The sequence below is a fragment of the Uranotaenia lowii genome, chromosome 3 (assembly GCF_029784155.1).
Source record: "Uranotaenia lowii strain MFRU-FL chromosome 3, ASM2978415v1, whole genome shotgun sequence".
Lineage (NCBI taxonomy): Eukaryota > Metazoa > Arthropoda > Insecta > Diptera > Culicidae > Uranotaenia > Uranotaenia lowii.
Genome location: NC_073693.1, coordinates 313,570,983 through 313,592,214, shown reverse-complemented (window position 1 = coordinate 313,592,214; position 21,232 = coordinate 313,570,983). Strand labels below are relative to the sequence as shown.

General features: G+C 38.9%; 2 protein-coding genes across 2 annotated transcripts; both read left to right on the top strand.

Annotated features, from left to right (window-relative positions):
• The first annotated feature begins 6,068 nt into the window (after positions 1 to 6,068).
• Positions 6,069 to 13,028, top strand: LOC129753745 (uncharacterized). The gene is made up of 2 exons (XM_055749590.1): positions 6,069 to 8,028; positions 12,760 to 13,028. The coding sequence occupies exons 1-2, from the start codon at positions 6,069 to 6,071 to the stop codon at positions 13,026 to 13,028; spliced, it is 2,229 nt and encodes a 742-aa protein (XP_055605565.1).
• A 6,802-nt stretch (positions 13,029 to 19,830) lies between these two features.
• On the top strand, positions 19,831 to 20,939 carry LOC129757828 (S-formylglutathione hydrolase-like). The gene is made up of 2 exons (XM_055755151.1): positions 19,831 to 19,968; positions 20,034 to 20,939. Exon 2 carries the CDS (start codon positions 20,039 to 20,041, stop codon positions 20,888 to 20,890), a length of 852 nt encoding a protein of 283 aa, XP_055611126.1. The 5' UTR covers positions 19,831 to 19,968; positions 20,034 to 20,038; the 3' UTR covers positions 20,891 to 20,939.
• Positions 20,940 to 21,232: the final 293 nt, after the last annotated feature.

Below are 21,232 nucleotides of genomic sequence, written 5' to 3'. Positions count from 1 at the left end.
AGAAAAAGTTTTCTAAATTATATGTTATGGGTTCACTTGATCCCTCCAATCCAAAGATTAGGGCACACTGATTAAAGGATCAAGTCTTCTTTAATAAAGGGTGAAGTCTCCTTAAACTTTCAAAATATGTATCACTTTTTTAAGTCCCACGAAGAAGCTTCTAGTTCATCAACGGGTTCATGGATCGATCTAACTTTCGCAGCATATAAACTTGAAATTACATGCTGTCAGAAAATGCAAACAACGGCAAACTAAAAATTTCTATCAAAAGATATGATGAAAATAAGAAAAAAAAAAGGATCAAGTATCCCCGTTCTCCCCTACCTTTCTGTAAGAATTGCAAAAACAGAGATTTTTCAAGCAGAAGTTGTAGAAGAAAATCCGATTTATGCAATTGAAGTTCAATAAAGTGTTGAAAGTTCAATATCAACATCCCACTACTTAAAGGTAGGTACCAACAATGTACGTTGTTCTTTGATATTATGAATACATAATTCGAAATTGACAAATTATAAATTCAAAACTTAACACTCGGACACAATCAACGGCCGCCGAATTGTTGAATGTGCATTTACCCCAAACGATGGACTCAGGATACCCCACTAGAGCAGCGATACCACCACAGGATACGACCACAGCCAATGCAATGCAATGTTATAGGATGTTGTCCAATTAAAATATCGAATACCATTAAATTCACAACTCGTGTGAAATGCGTATAATCCTTCGCCATTCCGCCGTGTCGTGGCCATTGTGCGTGTTAATAATAATTCAACCACCAATGAGTGTGGGGTCGGTACTTGATGAGACTTGTTGTTGCGATCATCGTCATCACCATTCATATCATCAGAGCAGCGCCATCAGCAAACAATATTATGAGGGACATATTGAAATGCCAACAAAAACACACACCCACACAAGGCTTTAAAATAAATACCATTTTTCAAATGTGAATCGTTTGAAAAAATACAGCCAACCATACTGCATATATCTATCTTAATTCAAAAAAATTAAATAAAGGCATGATTCAAGAACAAAAATGAGGAGAAAATGCGTTAAAAAATGAGAAAAAAAAATATTGAGGACATACATTGCACAATGGGGAAAAAAGTGTACAAACCGCGAAGAAATTCAATATCTATGAAAATATACTTCCCTTTTGTGTAAATTTCCGGAGAATCGATTGGACATAGTTTCAAACGCCGCACAAGCTTTCGAGCGGAGATGTAGTGCCTTTTTAACCCCTAATTCCCCTATATTTTGTAAACATTCCAGAAAAACACTGATTCGAACCAGAGAATTTTGAACGAACATAGATCTATCGTGTGTAATTTTTTCTGAGAAATCGAATGAAGGCTGTTTTGGCCACCGCACGCTTCAGAAAATGGAGTTATAGGGTAAGAACACTATATATTGAACACCATCTTTGGGATTCAACACATTTGTGGCCAATAAATAATAACGAAAGGTTTTTCTGATAAAATTTTGATAGCGTAGCTTAAGCTTATGTCTCTGCTTCGAGTCGATATATTTTTTTCGCGGAAATATGTTTTGAAATTATTATTTAAGCCTTTTTATTCAAAATTACTTTTGTTCCAATGATTAAACACAATGATTCAGAGATTGAACAGGCAATGTTCTAATTATTGAACACGTAAACATTGAATACCATTGCATATATTTAGTGGTATTTCGCTCGATAGTATGCCTTGCAGGGGCGATTTTGGTTGAGCTAGCAACCGAGAAACAGTTTGTTTACATTTCCAAACACCAACCGATGTTTGTTCAATAACTGGTACATGCATTTCTTTACGAAACGAGTACTGCAAGATTGAACGTTCAATAATTGAAACATTGGCGTTTTCTGTGATCCAATGATTGAACACTTTAATTTGTTAAATTTTAAGAAATTTAGGATTATAAAGGCTGCCACTCTTCCAGAAGTCATTTAAAAAGACTTAGTTGAAAGCACTAATATCATTATCTTAGACGTTTATTTGTCTTTTATCCAATTTTTCCCCCAATCAAAAATAGGCTGTTTTCTTCATTCAGTCGAAAAACCATGCCAAAATTTGACCAAATATTCAAGTTTCGGGGATTGTGGCTTTAAGAGTCCGAGATTCTTGATAAAAATTTGAACAGAGGTAGAAAATGCTTCAACAGTGGCACAACGAATTTTGATTCATTTTTCTACTGTATATTATTGTTTTAATCGGTTAATGTTTTAAAAGTGTTCAATATCTGGTACCTGTTCAATAACTAGTGCTTCTACCCTAATTGTTTTTACCCTCAATTCCCCTATATTTTTCAATTATTTCTGAAAAACGCTTGTTCGGACTTGAAAATTTTGAGCCAAATGGGTTGTATCTTGTGTGTTTTTTTTTTTCGAGCAATCGAATGAAGGCTGTTTGAGCCCTCGCGCACTTCGAAAAATGAAGTTATGGCTGTTTTACCCTCAATTCCCCTCAATTTTTCAAATTTTTAAGAAAATGCATGTTCAGACTTGAAGATTTTGAACCTTTTGGAACGTATCTTGTGTGATTTTTTCCGAGGAATCCAATGAAGGCTGTTTGAGCCACCGCACGCTTTGGAAAATGGAGTTATGGCTGTTTTTACCACCAATTCCCCTACATTTGTCAACGATTTCAGAAAAAAGCATGTTCGTACTTGAGAATTTTGAACCAAATGGGTTGTGTCCTATGTGATTTTTTCCGAGGAATCCAACGAAGCCTATTTGAGCCACCGCACGGATTGGAAACAGAAGTTATGGCTGTTTTACCCTCAATTTCCCTACATTTTTCAAATTGTTAAGAAAAATCATGTTCGGACTTGAAAATTTTGAACCAAATGGAACGTGTCATGAGCAGGCTTGGCAAAAGTCATCGTCATGAGGCGTGAAGCTGTGAGTGTGAAGCCTCTTGGTCCGTCAAACTCAATTGACTGTTCCTTAACGACCAGTCACTTTGTTTGCCAGTCATTCATTCCCCATTCATTTGAAGCTAAAATAATAACCTAGTCAAGCAATCGCATTCAAACGACCGATGACGAAATGCGTTTCTTATTTATTATTATTGTTGCTCCTGCCAGCAAGCTCGTTTTCAGTTTTTTATTGCTATTGTTGCTCTCTGCCAGCAAGTCGTTCAATTAGTTGTACCTGCCGTCAGCAGCCGATCGAAGTGTGAAGAGATTTGCCAGTCACTCTCAGGAGAAATTTTGACCATGTGTAGGAGCTACGCCAGTCGATAATGGAGAAATGTTGATTGTTGTCGTGCTTTATCCGTCATGCGAGTAGTGAGGCTCCGTCAATTGAGAACAGTGCCAGTCGTTTGATGAAACAAAACTAGTCGGGTCAAGCGTGACGGGCGAAATTTACCATCACTGGTCATGAGTGATTTTTTTCAAGGAATAGAACGAAGTCTATTTGACACACCGCACGGATTGGAAACAGGAGTTATGGCTGTTTTACCCTCAATTTTCTTTTATTTTTCAAAAAGTTCAAAAAACCATGACCGCAGTTGAAAAATTTGAACCAAAAGAGACTTATCTTATGCATTTTTTTTCCGAGAAATCAGCCTTCATTGGATTCCTCGGAAAAAATCACACAAGATACGTCCTAATAGATTCAAAGTTTTCAAGTCCGAACATGCGTTTTCTTAACAATTTGAAAAATGTAGGAGAATTGAGGGTAAAACAGCTATAACTCCATTTTCCAAAGCGTGCGGTGGCTCAAATAGCCTTCATTCGATTCCTCAGAAAAAAAATCCACAAAATACAACCCATTTGGCTCAAAATTATCAAGTCCCAACATGCTTTTTCTGAGCTATTTGAAAAATGTTGGGCAATTGAGGGTAAAACAGCCATAACTCCTGTCCCCAATCCGTGCGGAGGCTCAAATAGGCTTCGTTGGATTCCTCGGAAAAAATCACATAGGATACAACTCATTTGGTTCAAGCTGTTCAAGTCCGAACATGCTTTTTCTGAAATTATTGAAAAATGTAGGGGAATTGAGGGTAAAAACAGCCATAACTCCATTTTCCGAAGCGTGCGGTGGCTCAAACAGCCTTCATTGGATTTCTCGGAAAAAATCACATAAGATTTGTTCCAAAAGGTTCAAAATTTTCAAGTCCGAACATGCATTTTCTTAACAATTTGAAAAATTGAGGGGAATTGAGGGTAAAATAGCCATAACTTCATTTTTCGAAGTGCGCGAGGGCTCAAACAGCCTTCATTAGATTGATCGAAAAAAAAACACACAAGATACAACCCATTTGGCTCAAAATTTTCAAGTCCGAACAAGCGTTTTTCAGAAATAATTGAAAAATATAGGGGAATTGAGGGTGAAAACAGCCATAACTCCATTTTCTGAAGCGTGCGGTGCCCAAGCAGCCTTCATTCGATTCCTCAGAAAAAATTACACACGATAGGTCTATTTTCGTTCAAAATTCTCTGGTTCGAATCAGTGTTTTTCTGGAATGTTTACAAAATATAGGGGAATTAGGGGTTAAAAAGGCACTATATCTCCGTTCGAAAGCTCGTGCGGCGTTTGAAACTATGTCCAATCGATTCTCCGGAAATTTTCACGAAAGGAACGTATATTTTCATAGATTTGGGTCATGTAGGACGAAAGATATTGAATTTCTTCGCGGTTTGTACACTTTTTCCCCCATTGTGCATTGGCTCGTATGCAGAATCTAGATGTAATTTTTATCATTTTTGTCATTTTTGTCATTTTTGTCATTTTTGTCATTTTTGTCATTGTTCGCGCCAAACAGCAGCAACACGACTCAAAAGTAATAAAATAGAGATATCCGCGTCAGCCACAAGCAGCATCAATTGTTTTACCTTTGCCGCACGCATCTACAGTGGTCAGGACAAACAGTGCGTGTGTGCATAGTGGAAAAGGAATGACCGATAGCTAGTCAGTATAGAGTTAAAAATACAGTCCACTGTTGCTCGTTTAAAGTTGAGCGTTTTAATTTTAGTTTAAATATATGTTTCCCGTGATCGTATCACCTGTTGTGCGCGTATTTAATTATCGTCCGAACATTCTACCGTTGGTTTACCGGACCGGCGATTTTGTGGGGATTGGCCTCAACATTTGGTCCTTAGCGACCGGATTAAACCGCGGAGTTTGTGCGCGTTTTGTGTTGGAAGCCTTTGGCAAAGAAGATCCTTTTGTGTCGGACGGCTTGGCTACGATTGCCCCATTTTACAAGTTTTGTTTTGTTGCCGGGTGGCTTGGGTTGAACTCATTGGGTTATCGCGGACTTGCATTGTCCATTCCTGGTGAAATCAAGTGCTTTGGAGCCTCGGCGGGTGGCTTTCTAATAACCCAATTAATTGAATAATAACGAGTGTCTAACCTAGTGGCGTTTCATACAAACGACTATTCTGTTCTTCTGGGAGGCCCTAGTGCATTGCTTTTCGGCGAATTGAAAAAGCCCAAGGAGAGTGTTGAATATTTTTATCGGCACATTATGAATGCCTTAAGAAGCCGTTTTGAAACGCATAAGTGAAAACCAGACCTCAGCAACTGAAGTTTGCTTGGCGTATTTGTGAACGTTGTTAATTTGGCCGTTTTGGAATTGTGTGAAGTGTTTTTAGGGATCAAATTCCTAAGAAGATTTGTCTCCAACGAAATCGCAACGGATTGATTAATGCTGGTGTGAGGTAGGACGTCAGCTGTACCAATTGTGGAAGGATTTACCGCCAAATAGAGGATTTATCAGAGAAGGATCAAACAAGATAAGTACTAGTAGATAGAGTGTGCGTGTGAATGAGTTTTTGAGTGGTTGAGGTGGCATGAATGCGAGAGTTGATTGTAAAATTTGGAACCTGATTTGAGTTTAATTTTACAAATTCATTAAATTGAGGAGTCAAAAAAAATAGCATTCTCCGGTTGACACAGAGAGCATAGAATTGGAATATCAAACATCAACTCGTACTGATCAAGTAATCAGAATTTGGAACATTACTTCTATCGAATCAAATCTGTCAATTCGTTGTCGTTTGAGGTCTCGTGGGTGATTTTGTGATAAGTGTTCATACAAAGTGCGTTGTGTAACAATATGGCTGATGAACTACGTCATCTTCGTAAAAAAGAACAAATTCTGTGGAATTTGCTTGAAAATTTAGAAGACTTCCTTCAGGAACATGAGGACTATCAGGAGCAATGTTCACTCCAGCCACGATTAGTGAAATTGGAAGAAGCCTATGACACCTTTTGTGACTTGCGGATTCAGATCGAAACGGTTTTAGAAGATTTGGACACGAACGACAACGACGAAGATGACGAGAAGGAACGTACAGTTAGAAAGGAGTCCCAGAGGAAGGAAAACAAACATGTGTTTAAGGAATTTGTAAGCCGATATTTCTCGGTGAAACAACAGTTGTTGTCGAGGATTGAGTCGATCCCAGCTCGACCAACTGAATCTTCGGTTTCCGACTCGACGTTACCGTGCCACACCAAATTTCCCGAGCTAAAGCTGCCGACCTTTTCTGGAAAACTTGCTGATTGGATCAACTTCCGAGATAATTTCAAGTCGCTTATTCACGACAATGTCCAGTTAAATCAGATGGACAAGTTCAACTACCTCCGTGCGTCGTTAAGAGATGATGCTCTTCTCCAAATCAACCAAATTCAAGTATCGGCGATCAATTACGGACTAGCTTGGAGCATTTTGGAATCTAAGTATGAAAACCATAAGCTGATAGCCCAGGAGCACATGAGCACACTCTTTGCAGCACCTGCCATGCGAACGGAAAGTTTCGAAGGGTTGAATACGTTGCTGACGACGTTCCAAACTAATCTGCAGCAGTTGGAAAAATTGAACCAGAAGCCAAGTAATTGGAGTCCACTGTTGGCATTTATGCTGTCGCAGAAGTTGGACACAGAAACCTACCGACTCTGGGAAACTCACCATGCTTCTAAAAACGTGCCTTCCTACGAAGCCATGGTAGCGTTCCTAGAGAACCAGTGTTCGATTCTACAGTCAACGGCCAGTCGCAATGGAAATGACAATCAGCGGAATTTGAGGGTCTCCATCAGCCACAGTACGGTTACTGTCCAGAGTTTTTGTCCTATCTGCAAAAGAGGACCACACAAGGCAGAGCAATGTTCAAGTTTCAGCAGGATGAGGGTGATCGATCGGAAGGTTTTAGTCCGAAGGTTGGGACTCTGCTTCAACTGTTTAGATTCCGGACATTTTGTTGCAGAATGTTCACGTAGTTCCTGTTTGAAGTGTGGTCAGCGTCATCATTTTCTACTGCATCCATATTCTCCAAACCAAAGTAGCCATTCGAACACGCAAAATTTCTTTCAAGCCTCACAAAGACCTCAACGCGCGAACAGTCAGTCAAGAAATGAACCCTACTCGCAATACGATCAGTCCCGGACGAATAGTAACCAACCTATGTTAAATAGCTCCCAATCTACACAACAGCCACCTCCCACAAACACACCCACTGTTAGTCACCATACTACTACTCTACTGAGTACCCAACAGAACACCCACACTGCTATTCTGTCGACAGCCGTTGTCATGCTCGCTGATAGCAACGGAAACACAGTCTTGGCTCGCGCATTGTTGGACAATGGCTCTCAGACTTGTTTATTCACCGAGGAGTTATCAAAGAAGCTAAACTTCGTACGTTCTCAAGAAAATGTTGCTATCAAAGGTGTTGGAGGTTGTACAAATGTTTCTAAAGAGTCTGTTATTGCTCGAATTGTGTCTTGTACATCTACGTTTACTACCGTCGAAAGTAAATTCTTTGTGTTACCTCAAATCACGCTGGATTTGCCCCAAAAAAGCATCGATGTCAACACTTGGAAACTGCCACCATCCATCAGTCTTGCAGATCCCGACTTTAACAAATCGAGATCGGTTGATATTGTGATTGGAGTATCTTTGTTTTACGATGTGATGTTACCGGACCAGATGAGGATCAACGATGCCGGTCCAATGCTACAAAATACACATCTTGGATGGATTGTCGCAGGAGAGCTACCAGGAACACCGATTGTGTCTTGTATTGCTATGACATCAACTGAAAAATTTGATGAGGATTCATCTTATTTCAAATTTACATGTTGGAGACTTGTACTACTAGTATTCTGGCTAATTTATCTTTTTGCTACCTGTTTGTTTGATCTTGAAGTAATCGCAACCCCATCAATTGTCTTAGTATACATGTTTCTCCAAGAGCTTTGGATATTAAAGCATTCTTGTGATGAAGCCTGTCAACATGAGTATTGGCTACAATTCAGAGACAGACTAAAGCGGTTCTTCAGAGCGTTTGTTTCCCGATGGATCATATTCCGTAAGGATACGGTAGCATACGAATTCCGAGGATTTTACAAAACCTTTGAGATGAGCACCGAAGCAGCTACTACTCTTCGCAGTGCCCGAGACAGGCATTTTTAAAATCTTCGAGAGCAGTATTAAAACACCCATTGTCGCACTGGACTGATGTATAAGTATTTTCCGCCCCCATGAGGGGCACTGTTGGCACTGGCGGCACACTTGACCGTATTGCCAGGGGGCCAACTGCTAAGTTACGTTCAACCTATCTCGTTTGTCGTGGAACATACAGTGTTTTTTCCTCCGCCAGGGTTGTACAACGCACCGTTCCGGATTATGAAGGCCCTTGTTATGTTCAACCGTTTATTCATTTACCCAGAAAAAAAAATATTGTTCGCCCCCATGAGGGGCACTATTGGCACTTGCGGCATATTCGACCGTGTTTGCCAGGGGGCCAACTGAGAAGATATGTTCAATTCTATATGATTATTTGCGAAATCTACAGTGTCCGTTCTTCGCCAGGGTTGTACAGCGCACCGTATTAACTTGATGTCCAGAATCGCCTACATATATAATCCAACGCTATCGTCGTTTGTCGTTATCGTTCTGCTTCATCGAATAATAATAAGGTATTTCACGCCCCCATGAGGGGCATTGATGGCACTGGCAGCGATTTGGCTGCATTTGCCAGGGGGCCAATCATTAAGTTACGTCCTACCCTATCTGTTTGCTTGCGGAACCTACATTAGTTTTTCTCCGCCAGGATACATCCGTCGCACCGAAAGTTGAAGATCTTCAGGGCAGTCACTTATGGTGTGGTCCATTTTTTGTCAAATGGTCATCGTTTACGCTAAATGAGCCCCCACAGATAGTTAAAACTGCCAGGGGACAAGTCAAGAATACATCAATTTCTATCAGACCAGGCTAGGAACCTTGTTGAAATCAACACTTCTTCATTAGATAAGTATGCCCCCAGAAGGGGCGCAAAGGCTAGCAGCGGCAATTCTGCCGTCGATGCCAGGGGGCTATATCAAAGTTACGTTCTTCCTGACTACAAAAAGCATGGAGAAATTGTCGTTTTCTTTTCTTCAACAGGATACCTACTTTCTCAAAAGGTGATACCTCAGAACCTCGTATCACCGCTCGACTGTCGGTCAACACACAACAGAAAAATACATGGATCAGGTTGGATGTCGACAAAGCTGAAGAACCGGAGAAGCTAACATGGAGGTCGGGGTCGATAAGGTTCTTGTTGAGTAAACTCAAGGTGGGCGGTATGTTCGCGCCAAACAGCAGCAACACGACTCAAAAGTAATGAAATAGAGATATCCGCGTCAGCCACAAGCAGCATCAATTGTTTTACCTTTGCCGCACGGATCTACAGTGGTCAGGACAAACAGTGCGTGTGTGCATAGTGGAAAAGGAATGACCGATAGCTAGTCAGTAGCGGGACAAAGGAGTTTCAATCGGTCACCCGTGTCAGTTGAGTTAAGTAGCGTTTTTGAAGTTAAAAATACAGTCCACTGTTGCTCGTTTAAAGTTGAGCGTTTTAATTTTAGTTTAAATATATGTTTCCCGTGATCGTATCACCTGTTGTGCGCGTATTTAATTATCGTCCGAACATTCTACCGTTGGTTTACCGGACCGGCGATTTTGTGGGGATTTGCCTCAACAGTCATTTTTGTCATTTTTGTCATTTTTGTCATTTTTGTCATTTTTGTCATTTTTGTCATTTTTGTCTTTTTTTGTCATTTTTGTCATTTTTGTCACTTTTGTCATTTTTGTCATTTTTGTCACTTTTGTCATTTTTGTCATTTTTTTCATTTTTGTCATTTTTGTCATTTTTGTCATTTTTGTCATTTTTGTCATTTTTGTCATTTTTGTCATTTTTGTCATTTTTGTCATTTTTGTCATTTTTGTCATTTTTGTCATTTTTGTCATTTTTGTCATTTTTGTCATTTTTGTCATTTTTGTCATTTTTGTCATTTTTGTCATTTTTGTCATTTTTGTCATTTTTGTCATTTTTGTCATTTTTGTCATTTTTGTCATTTTTGTCATTTTTGTCATTTTTGTCATTTTTGTCATTTTTGTCATTTTTGTCATTTTTGTCATTTCTGTGATTTTTTTTCATATCCTGTCGTTTTTTTTCCACACTTTGTTGAAATTTGGCATTGTCAGTATTTTCTACTAAAGTAAAAATAAAGTTTAAATATCAACTTTTTAAAAGCACCCTCGGAAAATTAAGTCTTAGATGTCTTTGGAACATTCAAAGGGATATATTTTTCAAACGTTGTACCCATCTTGATAGTAAACTATCAACACCGAAACCGGGAAATCGCACCCAGCTTACAAACATCGGTTGAGTTGATTCCATTTCGCTTTCACTAGTTGTTTAAAAATGACAGTTATTTATTTGCCACTGTGCTACTATTTGTAGCTCCGCTTCAATGGAAGCTGCAAGAGAGCAAAAAAATAGTTTTAACATTTTCACTCACTCCACACCGAAAAAAATGCTGCCAAGTGCCGAGTTGAAAGATCCTTCTGCTGGGTGATGCAAGAAATAAGCACTCGGAAGATAAATGTACCAAAGATGCTGATATTCGTATTCCGCACTGCATCCTCCCATCGCGGAAAGCAAACAACGCGAACTAGTAGATGCAACTGTCTGGCAATCTAACTGATGCCGGCTAGAGAAACGAACGGGAAAATCGTTTTAAAATTCACGAAATCGCTGCTGATGATCAGTTAATGGATAAAAGTACCTTGAAATTGTTTAGCGTTTGGAATAAATTTACATTCTATTAAAAGAGAAATATTCAATGGTGTGTTAACCAGATTCATTCCTGAAGTTACGTTCTCAAATGTCTTCAAGTTCAATTTATAACTTTTAAAAATTTGAACTGAAATTAAGTTTGAGCTTCATGATTCTTGTCTGTGGAGAGCTAGCGAATGCTTTGCGCTCGTTTCAGCATTTCCCCAGGGTAGAATTTATCGATACTTTGGTAAGAACATTTTTTTTGGCAGCGGAAATCCAACCACACCTTGAAGGTTTCGTTCTTTCAATTACTCGTTGCAACCTTATCGAACCGGCAAAAATGCTGGTTAAAAGTGCAAAATTCAAAAGCCCCGGCTTGGCACGTTTGAGTTAGAAGGGGAAAAAATTTTGCTTTCTTTCTCGAGAAAACTCGAGATTTATTACTAATGGGATTTGTGCAATAAATTTACGCCGCCGGTGGAAATGCACTTCCGGTTTATGTTCTAAAATGGCGAAGATTTCCGAGTAACGGACGGCATGTTAACAAACGTGTGGGGCTTGTTTAGAATGATCTAAAGCGATTTTGGGAATTCAAAAACGGCCCTCCATTACTGTTACCCATAAATTATTGAATTCCTCCTTTTATCATAACTTCATGTTTGGCAATCATATAACCTTACAAGAAGTTCTAATTTTGTTACTTTCAAAACAGGTCGACATTCAATTTGTTAAGCTCGAATAAAGAAGTTCCATTCCGCAATACTTGCGTCAACAATGGGCAACAAGTTCGAATCAAACTAAAACAGTAGCGTAGCAACATACCCAAACAGAAAAGGTTCTGCAAAAAGTAGGAGAAAAAAATTAATCTACCGGCCAAGAAGTTTTTCCTATATAGGTTATGTATAAGCCGGGCAAGTTTTTCGTATACAATTGGCGACGCAGACACAATCCTACAACACTTCTCTATGCAGACAGAAGTAGTACCGTAGCAATCACCATCATAAGAGAACAAGAGCAGATCAGAAAACTTTAGCGAAATCCCTACACAATGTAGATATAGAGCGAAGTTGCGACTACACTTTCATTAAAACTTTCCTAATAAAGCTCGACAAATTTCACGTTGTATGTCACTCAGGCTCGAGCGATGTGATTTAAAGCGATGGGACGCAGTAAATTGATAACGGTATGCATGCAGGAACGGAGAAAAACAAATTTGATGAATAAGAATGATGAAGCCTGATTTGAATCGCGACCTATTTGACCCACATTAGTATGGACAAATTTTATAACAATATTTATTCTGATTAATTGTATGATAGAGACCTTTCTGACCCGAATCACTTAACCTGATCATAAATTTGATTAAAAAAAAAAGTTATGGATGTTGAGTTGAGCATTTCAAATTGTCTATCATTTCTATTTGAAAACCATATATCCTATCTGTTGTAAATATGCTAATTATGTGCAACAAAGTAGTCTTAGAATAATCAAACATCATCCGAGAAGGCATGTAGTTTTTAAGAAATAAAATATAGTCAGTCAATGTTCAACAGCCAAACCAACAAGTTCTTTCAATAACCACTGTTCTGCAACAGGTTATGGGCCTGCGTGAAAAATTCTTCGAACGGAAGCAGAATATTCTAGAAGCAATATGGACGGAAGCAAATTTAGCCTGCAGAAGCTGAACAATTCCAACTATTCCAGCTGGTGCTTCAAGGTTGAACTTTTGCTGGTTCGGGAAGACTTGTGCCGTTACGTTGATTCGGGTGAGAAAGCAGAGCTACGGAAGCAGAAACTGTCTGGAAAGCTGGGGACGCCAAAGCCAGAGCTACTATCGGGTTACTCATCGAGGACAATCAGCATCCGCTAATCCGTTCATCGAAGACCGCGAAGGAAGCGTGGAAGGCGTTGGAAAACCACCATCAAAAGGTCAGTCTAACATCGAAGGTCTCGTTGCTCAAGAAAATTTGTGACAAGCGCTATTCGGAAGGAGAGGACATGGCGGAGCATATTTTTTCGATGGAGGAGCTGTTCAGCAGTCTAGCGAATGCCGGGCAGAAGTTGGAGGACAATCTTATGGTCGCCATGATTTTGCGAAGCCTGCCAAGTTCATTCGACACGTTGACTACTGCCCTTGAGAGCCGTTCGGATAACGATCTGACACTCGAACTCGTCAAACGGAAGCTGTTAGACGAAGCAGCGAAAAAGGAAGGTGCTGAATCCGATTTAGCATTGAAGGTTGGACAAGTAAGGAAAAAGACCTGCCATTACTGCAAGAAAGCGGGTCACATCATGAAGGAGTGCCGTAAGCGAATTCGAAATTCCGAGAATGAGCCGAAACCGATTATGAAGAAGGGAAATGCAGATTCATTTGCATTCACGGCCAGCAAGACAGAAGCCTCTTATCCGTGGATTGTGGATTCGGGCGCGACAAGCCATTTCGTCGCGAACCGAGATTATTTTCTGGAGGTGAACGGGAGCAAAGAAAAAACCGTTACTCTGGCGGATGGAAAAAAGGCGGTTGTCGTTGGAGAAGGTCCCTGTTTGATCCAGTGCATCGACGACAAAGGCAAGAAGACGGAAATCAAGCTGAGCAAGGCATTTTATGCACCCACGTTGGCTACAAATCTCCTGTCGGTTCCTTCATTGGTGCAGAAAAATGGAACTGTTATTTTCAACAAACAAGGTTGCCGGGTGATGCATGGCAACCAAACTGCTGCCATAGCAACACTCAAACAAGGTTTGTACGTGTTGAAGCAACCGAACAAAGTTATCCCCCTGGCTGGCGAGGTCCATCCAAAGGATAGCAAACGTGAAAGCAACGAGAAGCTAGGCCGCCGGAACCGGAATGCGATCGCCCAAAGTGAGAGGCGAAATCTGGTTGAAGGGCCCACCGTAGTCGTTCAGGAGGAGAATATCGTCGAATTTCACTCAATTTTGAAACCATTCGTTCATGAGACGCTGGAGGAAATCGAGAACGACAACGATGCGGCAGATTTAGATGGTTGCGATACTGCCAATGAAGAAGAATCCGAAGAAACCGAAAATCAAGGTGAGGAATCGTTGGAATCCATTTTGAATTTCGAACCACCTGCTGAACCGCGACGGTCAACGAGAGCGACTAAGGGAGTCCCACCGGAACGCTTTGGAGAAGTTACCGGTATTGCTGTGGAGTCGAAGAAACCTACCGGCCGACCGAGGGAAGCTGGAGAGCCGTCGAAATCAACAAGGAATCAGCGAAAACCTGGGGAGCCAAACTTAAAACTTAACTTTGTTGAGGAGGAGTGTTGTAAATATGCTAATTATGTGCAACAAAGTAGTCTTAGAATAATCAAACATCATCCGAGAAGGCATGTAGTTTTTAAGAAATAAAATATAGTCAGTCAATGTTCAACAGCCAAACCAACAAGTTGTTTCAATAACCACTGTTCTGCAACACTATCAGGTTTAAAAAAATGTTTTTAAGGTTGATTCTAGAAAATAGCGGATCTCAATTTTTGCTGAAATCATAGAAAAATAAAGTGTCTGTAACTCCTGAATTTAAGCATCACCGCGCAGGCTTCCTCGAACATGGATGTCGGAAAATCAATTTAACGGATTAACTTTGTTTCAAATTTCTCTAATTAAACACAAAAAAAAATCTTATCATGAACGTTGCTGAGATGGACAGAAATGTAACAAAAAACATAACGAATAATTGTATCTATTGAAGTTGATTAATTTAATCTCATGGTTAAATTTTTTTTCAAAATATGTGTTTTGTTAACCGTTTTATAATTTTCCGTATTGCTATTTGCTAGCAGCACTTTGTTAGAGATCAGATTCTTTCAAAATCATTCAATTCCTTAAAAAGCTTCAGTTCGAGAATTTTTCTAACCCAATAAAAATTGTTTTTTTTTATTATTTATAAATGGTTTTCTGGAACTGGAATCGATGTTTCACCAAAAAAACATTTTCGAGATAATTTCATCCATTTTTAATTCATTTGGAATCAAAAATTGAATTTCGATTCAACTTTCAAATTCTTAAGTCGATTTTTAACAAAAATTTTGTTTTCGAAATTACACCAGAATTCGACGTTTGATGCATTTTTAAGTCATGCGGCATTAAAATTTAAATTTCGGGTTTTCGGTTTTTCTTTGGAGCCACCTTTGGTGATTTTTGAGAGTCAAAAACAGAAACTGTGAACGATTCTAGGCACCTCTAAATCAAGTTCGATTGAGCTTAAATTTTGAATAGATCAGTTTTTTGAACCAATCTACAAAATGTATATGGTTAGTTTTCGAAATTCGATCATGAAATTTTCCCATACTAAAGGTCAATATCAACTTGACGTATTTCTTTCAATTTTGCATTTAAAAAACCTGAACACCCCTCATTTTGAAGGTGTGTGTGTGTGTGTGTGTGTGTGTGTGTGTGTGTGTGTGTGTGTGTGTGTGTGTGTAGAATGTTGCTCCTATTTTGATTCTTCAGTTGTCAAAATGCCACCCAAGGAAGAAGAGCAGCGTATCAAAATTTTGCTTGCGCATCGCGAAAATCCGAGCTGCTCGCACGCAAAGCTGGCAAAATCGCCAACGCATAACGTAATATTGGAGTTTTTTTTAATCAGGATACATTTTTCCTAATTATTTAACTCCTACCAATTTGAAAAGCAAAATCTTTTAGAGTGAGTCGGAAGGGTTGCCAAAAATAGGAAGCTAAACATGATCAAACGAATTTCGAAGTCCGTTAGTCAAGTCATAATTTTCGTTTCCAACAAAAATAGTGTTGTGTGATAAAAAATATGCTCAGCAGATAATTTTTTTTAAATTATCCTATCCAATTCGACAAAAAGGCTTGTTTTGTTAACATTCAAATACTAGAAATAGAAATCTAAACCAAAAATTTGCGAAATATTTTTTTTTCTAAATTATTGACGAAAATTATGAAAGGTTAATAATGTCGACGAATTTAGATTTTTATCAACCTGAATCAGCCGGCATCAAAGTTACCGACAAAAATTGATTAAAATAATATCTGAAATTCTGTGATTCGACCCAAAAGGTCTTTGGCGGTTTCTGTGATGCTTTTTTCAGAAATTTGAAAGAAAATTTCAAACAAACATCGATAAATTGAGTTATTTTACTTATCATTCGCATTCCACAATAACAAAGTCATAAGGGGCCGTCCATTAATGATGTCACGCGTTAGGGGGGGGAGAGGGGGTTTCAATTTTTGTGACAATTTGTGACATGGGGGGGAGGGGGGATCAGCTTGAGCGTGGAATCACTTATCATTACAAAAAAAAAATAAAAACAGCAAAACAATAACAAATAATTCATCCTAAATTCAACAAAATTAAACTTGCATCATTCATTAAATGAATAATAATACTCAACTAATCTCTTCTGGTAAATTTTTTGTGAGCATAAGAAAGTTCACAACATTCCACTGCAACACTCAGGAAAGTCCGTCCCACTAAAGTGGCAAAACGTGAACAGGATTGCTTGGCTATTCTATCCTGTGGAGAAGATTTGGAATGCGAATGTATTGAAGAAGAGGAACTAGATTTGGGTGGATTGATATGGAAAGTCATCAACATAATCCTTGGACTCACTGCACTGATTGAAATGTGTATTAAGCAATGGTTGAAGGCTTGTTAAAAGTTGTTAAACTTTTTTTCAATTCTTTGAATAAAACTGATGAATTTTAAAAAGCAACATTTTTAATCAAATTTCTAAAGGGTTGAAAATTTTACTCCATGGGGGAGGGGGGTTAGGAAAACGTGACGTAATACAAAAAGGGGGGTTGCGGAAATTGTAACAATATGTGACAGAGGAGGGAGGGGGGGTAAAATTTTACCAAATTTTGCGTGACCTCATTTATGGACGGCCTCTAATATAGCTTTAGAAATCCTATCCCAATGATATCCAAATGAGATTGAAAATTATAAAAATCTGGATATAAATTCTAGAATCAGGAATGTAGTTTTTGATTTTGACAACTTTACTTAACATCTCAATGCAATGATCCAATACAGAACTTCGAAATGGGGTTTTACCGTTTGTAGGAATGAAATCTAGGCTCAAAGACAAATTTTAATTGCGGAAAAAAAATACAGAAAGTCAATTAGCGATTCAACATCCAACGCTTAAAAGACGGTGATTTCTTTGAATATGTACTTTTCATTCTCTTAGTTGTCACTGTGATAAGCTCCAGAAATTTTTTGAATGGAAGTGATGACGAATAGTAGCATCGTTATAACAAGAATTTTGTGAAAACAATTGTTCGCCAAGAAGTACTATTAAATATAGAGAGTATTTAAAAATGACAAAGATTTAGGGATGTGCCTTTTCAATATCTGGTATTTCAAAAGTCGTGTTAAATTTTTGTTTAAACACGTGAATTCGTTTTATCTTTCCTTTTCCAGATTTGTTTTCGCCAAATTACTCTACTTATTATTTTGAAAACAACATGTTATTTCAAGTGTGGCCCGCAGACAAGATTTCATATTTAAATTGGCCCGTAGGTTGAAAAGGTTGCTCACCCCTGGTCTACAACCGTGCATCGAGCCGAAAAACGAGCCGGACTATCGACTTACAAGAAGGTAGTGATTCCAAATCGCCATGATAAACAAAATACGACGGCCAAAGCGCGATCCCGGAGGCTGTTCACGACGATGCTGACGAAGTTTGACTGCGTGGTAATGGACGACGAAACCTACGTCAAAGCCGACTACAAGCAGCTTCCGGGACAGGAGTTTTATACGGCAAAAGGAAGGGGAAAGGTAGCAGATATTTTCAAGCACATGAAACTGTCAAAGTTCGCGAAGAAATATCTGGTTTGGCAAGCCATCTGTACCTGTGGCTTGAAAAGCAGCATTTTCATAGCTTCCGGGACCAAGAAACCAAGAAAATTACGTGAAAGAGTGTTTGAATAAACGTCTGCTGCCTTTCCTGAAGAAACACGGTTGTTCCGTACTGTTTTGGCAGAATTTGGCATCTTGCCATTACGGTAAATAGGCCATGGAGTGGTACGCCGCCAACAACGTGCAGGTGGTTCTCAAGGACAACAACCCTCCCAACACGCCAGAGCTCCGCCCAATTGAGAAATACTAGGCTATTGTCAAGCGGAACCTAAAGAAGACCAAAACTGCTAAGGACGAGCAGCAGTTCAAGGCTTTCTGCGGCGAAGAAGGTGGACAAGGTGGCTGTACCAAATTTTGATGGCAGGGGTTAAGCGTAAGGCCCGACAAATCGGATTTGGAAAAGCGGAAGCCTAACTGAATATATTTTCTGAATTTTATACTAATTAATCTTGAAAAAGAAATTTAATTTGATTTTCTAAATAAAGGTACGAGAGCCGCTGTCGTCTAATCGACATCGACACGCTGCAAGCCTGCCGGACCGCCACACGAGCCTCGGTCGTTGCGGATCTGCTCTCATCGAGAATAGACTGCCCCGCATTGTTAGAGGAACTTCGACTCAACGTACGGCCACGAGTTTTGAGGAATCGTGATCTTCAGCTCTTTGTTCCTCTCCGGCTGAACAATTATGGGGCCAACACAGCTCTAATCGGTGTTATAAAAACATTTAACCACTACTCCGGGTACTTCGACTTTGACGTTTCACGTGATGTATTCCGAAGAAAAATTCTTAGAGTTTTAAGTTTAACATAGATTACCGCTTGTATGTACATTGTCTTAAATTATAGTTTTTCATTTGGATCAATATGTGATCCGTTGATTTATAATAAATAAATAAACGATTTCACAGATTTACACGCGTTTTCCCTCGACCAAATTTTGATCCTATCACCCTTTACATGTTCGAAATCTACTTCTACCTAAAAACTATCGATCTGTACCTTTAATTCTATATTTCCCTTTCTATCATCTTTTTCTTTAAACTCAAAGTGTTTAGCTAAGCAAACAATTGTAGAAACAAAAACGAGTTTGGCTCCTTAAAACTTGAAGGTATGAGCCGTTTCAAATAAAGAATTGTTAAAAAAAAAACCCAAAAACTATTTAAATTTCAAAATCAAGTTTACCGAACACCTTTTGATAAGTTTTTTATGTGGAGAAAAACAATTAATAGATGTGAATTTCGTTGAATTCTTCCCTACATTTTATGAAGACCTACCAATCTTATGCGAAAAAATTACATGATTTAGTTTGAAGTAACAGTTGTTAGAAATTATAGCACAGATGAATATAGGGTTTTACATTGATTTTTTTTATTCATCATGATTTTATATTCAAAAACCTGTATAATAAAAACCGGAAAAAATATTATTTTAACCGAAAAAACGGTAAAAAAAACTATGAGTATCAAATATAAAAAATGCAAGCAACCCTGTATTTTTAGTGAGTGACGCTAGGCGATGAACGTGTTAAATCTATTATATCTTATCTATTAAATTTTCATAAATTTCTTGTTAATAATCATGTAAATAGGTACTTATAAATTCTCCTTCTCAAACATTTAATTATTTAAGTACATAAAATATGTTTTTTTTTTATCTACAACGTTTCAAACAATTTAAACTCATTTTTTTATGTACTCATATGTTTTTTTTTATTTCTGCTGATTTATTATAGGTATCTATTTATTTAATTTAATTTTAAAAATAAAGTCCAGGTGGCAAATATATAGAAGACTCATATAAGGTTTGCATCAATGGCATAAACTTATTTTCAAAATTCGATCATTCTGAGAATACGTTACTTTACCCTAAATCTGTGTTCTCCTGTCACATTTTGTGCAAGTTTGTGTGATTCGAGTCGGTTTCCATAATATCGCCGGCATTTCTTTTCTGTCTCTCATCAGGTGTTGTGTACTTTCAATATCATTTATCTTAATACAATCGCATAGTTAACAAAAAACTTCAAAATTGCTAATTTCATTGCTACACTTCGTAATTGTAGTAGTTTGGGTAAGTAATAACCTTTAAATAAGGAACTCTTTCAACCAGCTTATTCACGTTAATTTATTCACCAGCCAAAATGACGGTGATAACGCTTATCTCATCGAACAAATGCTTCGGTGGTTTGCAGAAAATCTACTCGCACCAGTCCAAAGAACTGGACTGCGAAATGAAATTTGCCATCTTCCTGCCTGCGGAGGCCGGAGAACGTAAACTTCCGGTTTTGTATTGGCTCAGTGGGTTGACATGCAACGAAACCAATTTTATCCAGAAATCTGGCGCTCAGCGATATGCGGTAGAACATGGATTGATCGTAGTCTGTCCGGACACTTCCCCAAGGGGTGTCAATCTACCGGGGGAGGACGATTCCTGGGACTTTGGTAGCGGAGCCGGATTCTATGTAGATGCTAGCAAGGAACCATGGAGCAAACATTACAAAATGTTCAGCTACGTAACCCAGGAACTGATCGATGTTATCAACAACAATTTCCCTACGGTTGTCGATAAGCAGAGCATCAGCGGCCACAGCATGGGCGGACATGGAGCGCTGATATGTGCCTTGAAAAATCCCGGGCTTTACAAATCGGTGTCGGCATTTGCTCCCATCAGTAACCCAACGGATTGTCCCTGGGGATTGAAGGCGTTCGGAGGGTATTTTGGTGATGACCAAAAAGAGGAGTGGAACAATTGGGATGCTACCAAGCTGGTGGCCGGATACAATGGTCCACCGCTGGAGCTGTACATCGACCAGGGGTCCGAGGATAGCTTCCTGAAGGATAAACAACTTTTGCCGGAGAATTTGCTGAACGCGGCCAAAGCTGCCCAGGTTCCGTGTGTGCTGAACATGCGGGAGGGGTACGATCACAGCTATTTTTATGTTTCTTCTTTTATCGGTGAGCATATCGCTTACCATGCTAGGCATTTGAAGTGAAACTGGAGAGCATTTTAAGAATTATATTTTTGTCTATGTCCTTTTTTAAATAAACAGTGCTAAAGATGCTTAAAATGATATTTAAACTTTAAGTTGGTCTCAACGCCCTGCCATTTGAATTATAATTTTAGAGCGAACTATTCGCCAAAGGTTGTTGGATTATATAAAAAAAATATTGTTTAGTTCAGCAAGGAAAACAAAATACGAACTCACCTGTTTGTTTCCATTCCACATTTCCTTCCTTTTCCCAAGTTTAAGGATCATTTCACCTTCTTGGTTCTTTTGCATCTTCTAGAAAAAGGCCATTCTCAGGTAAGGTAGGGTATCTGCCGACCTGGCCAA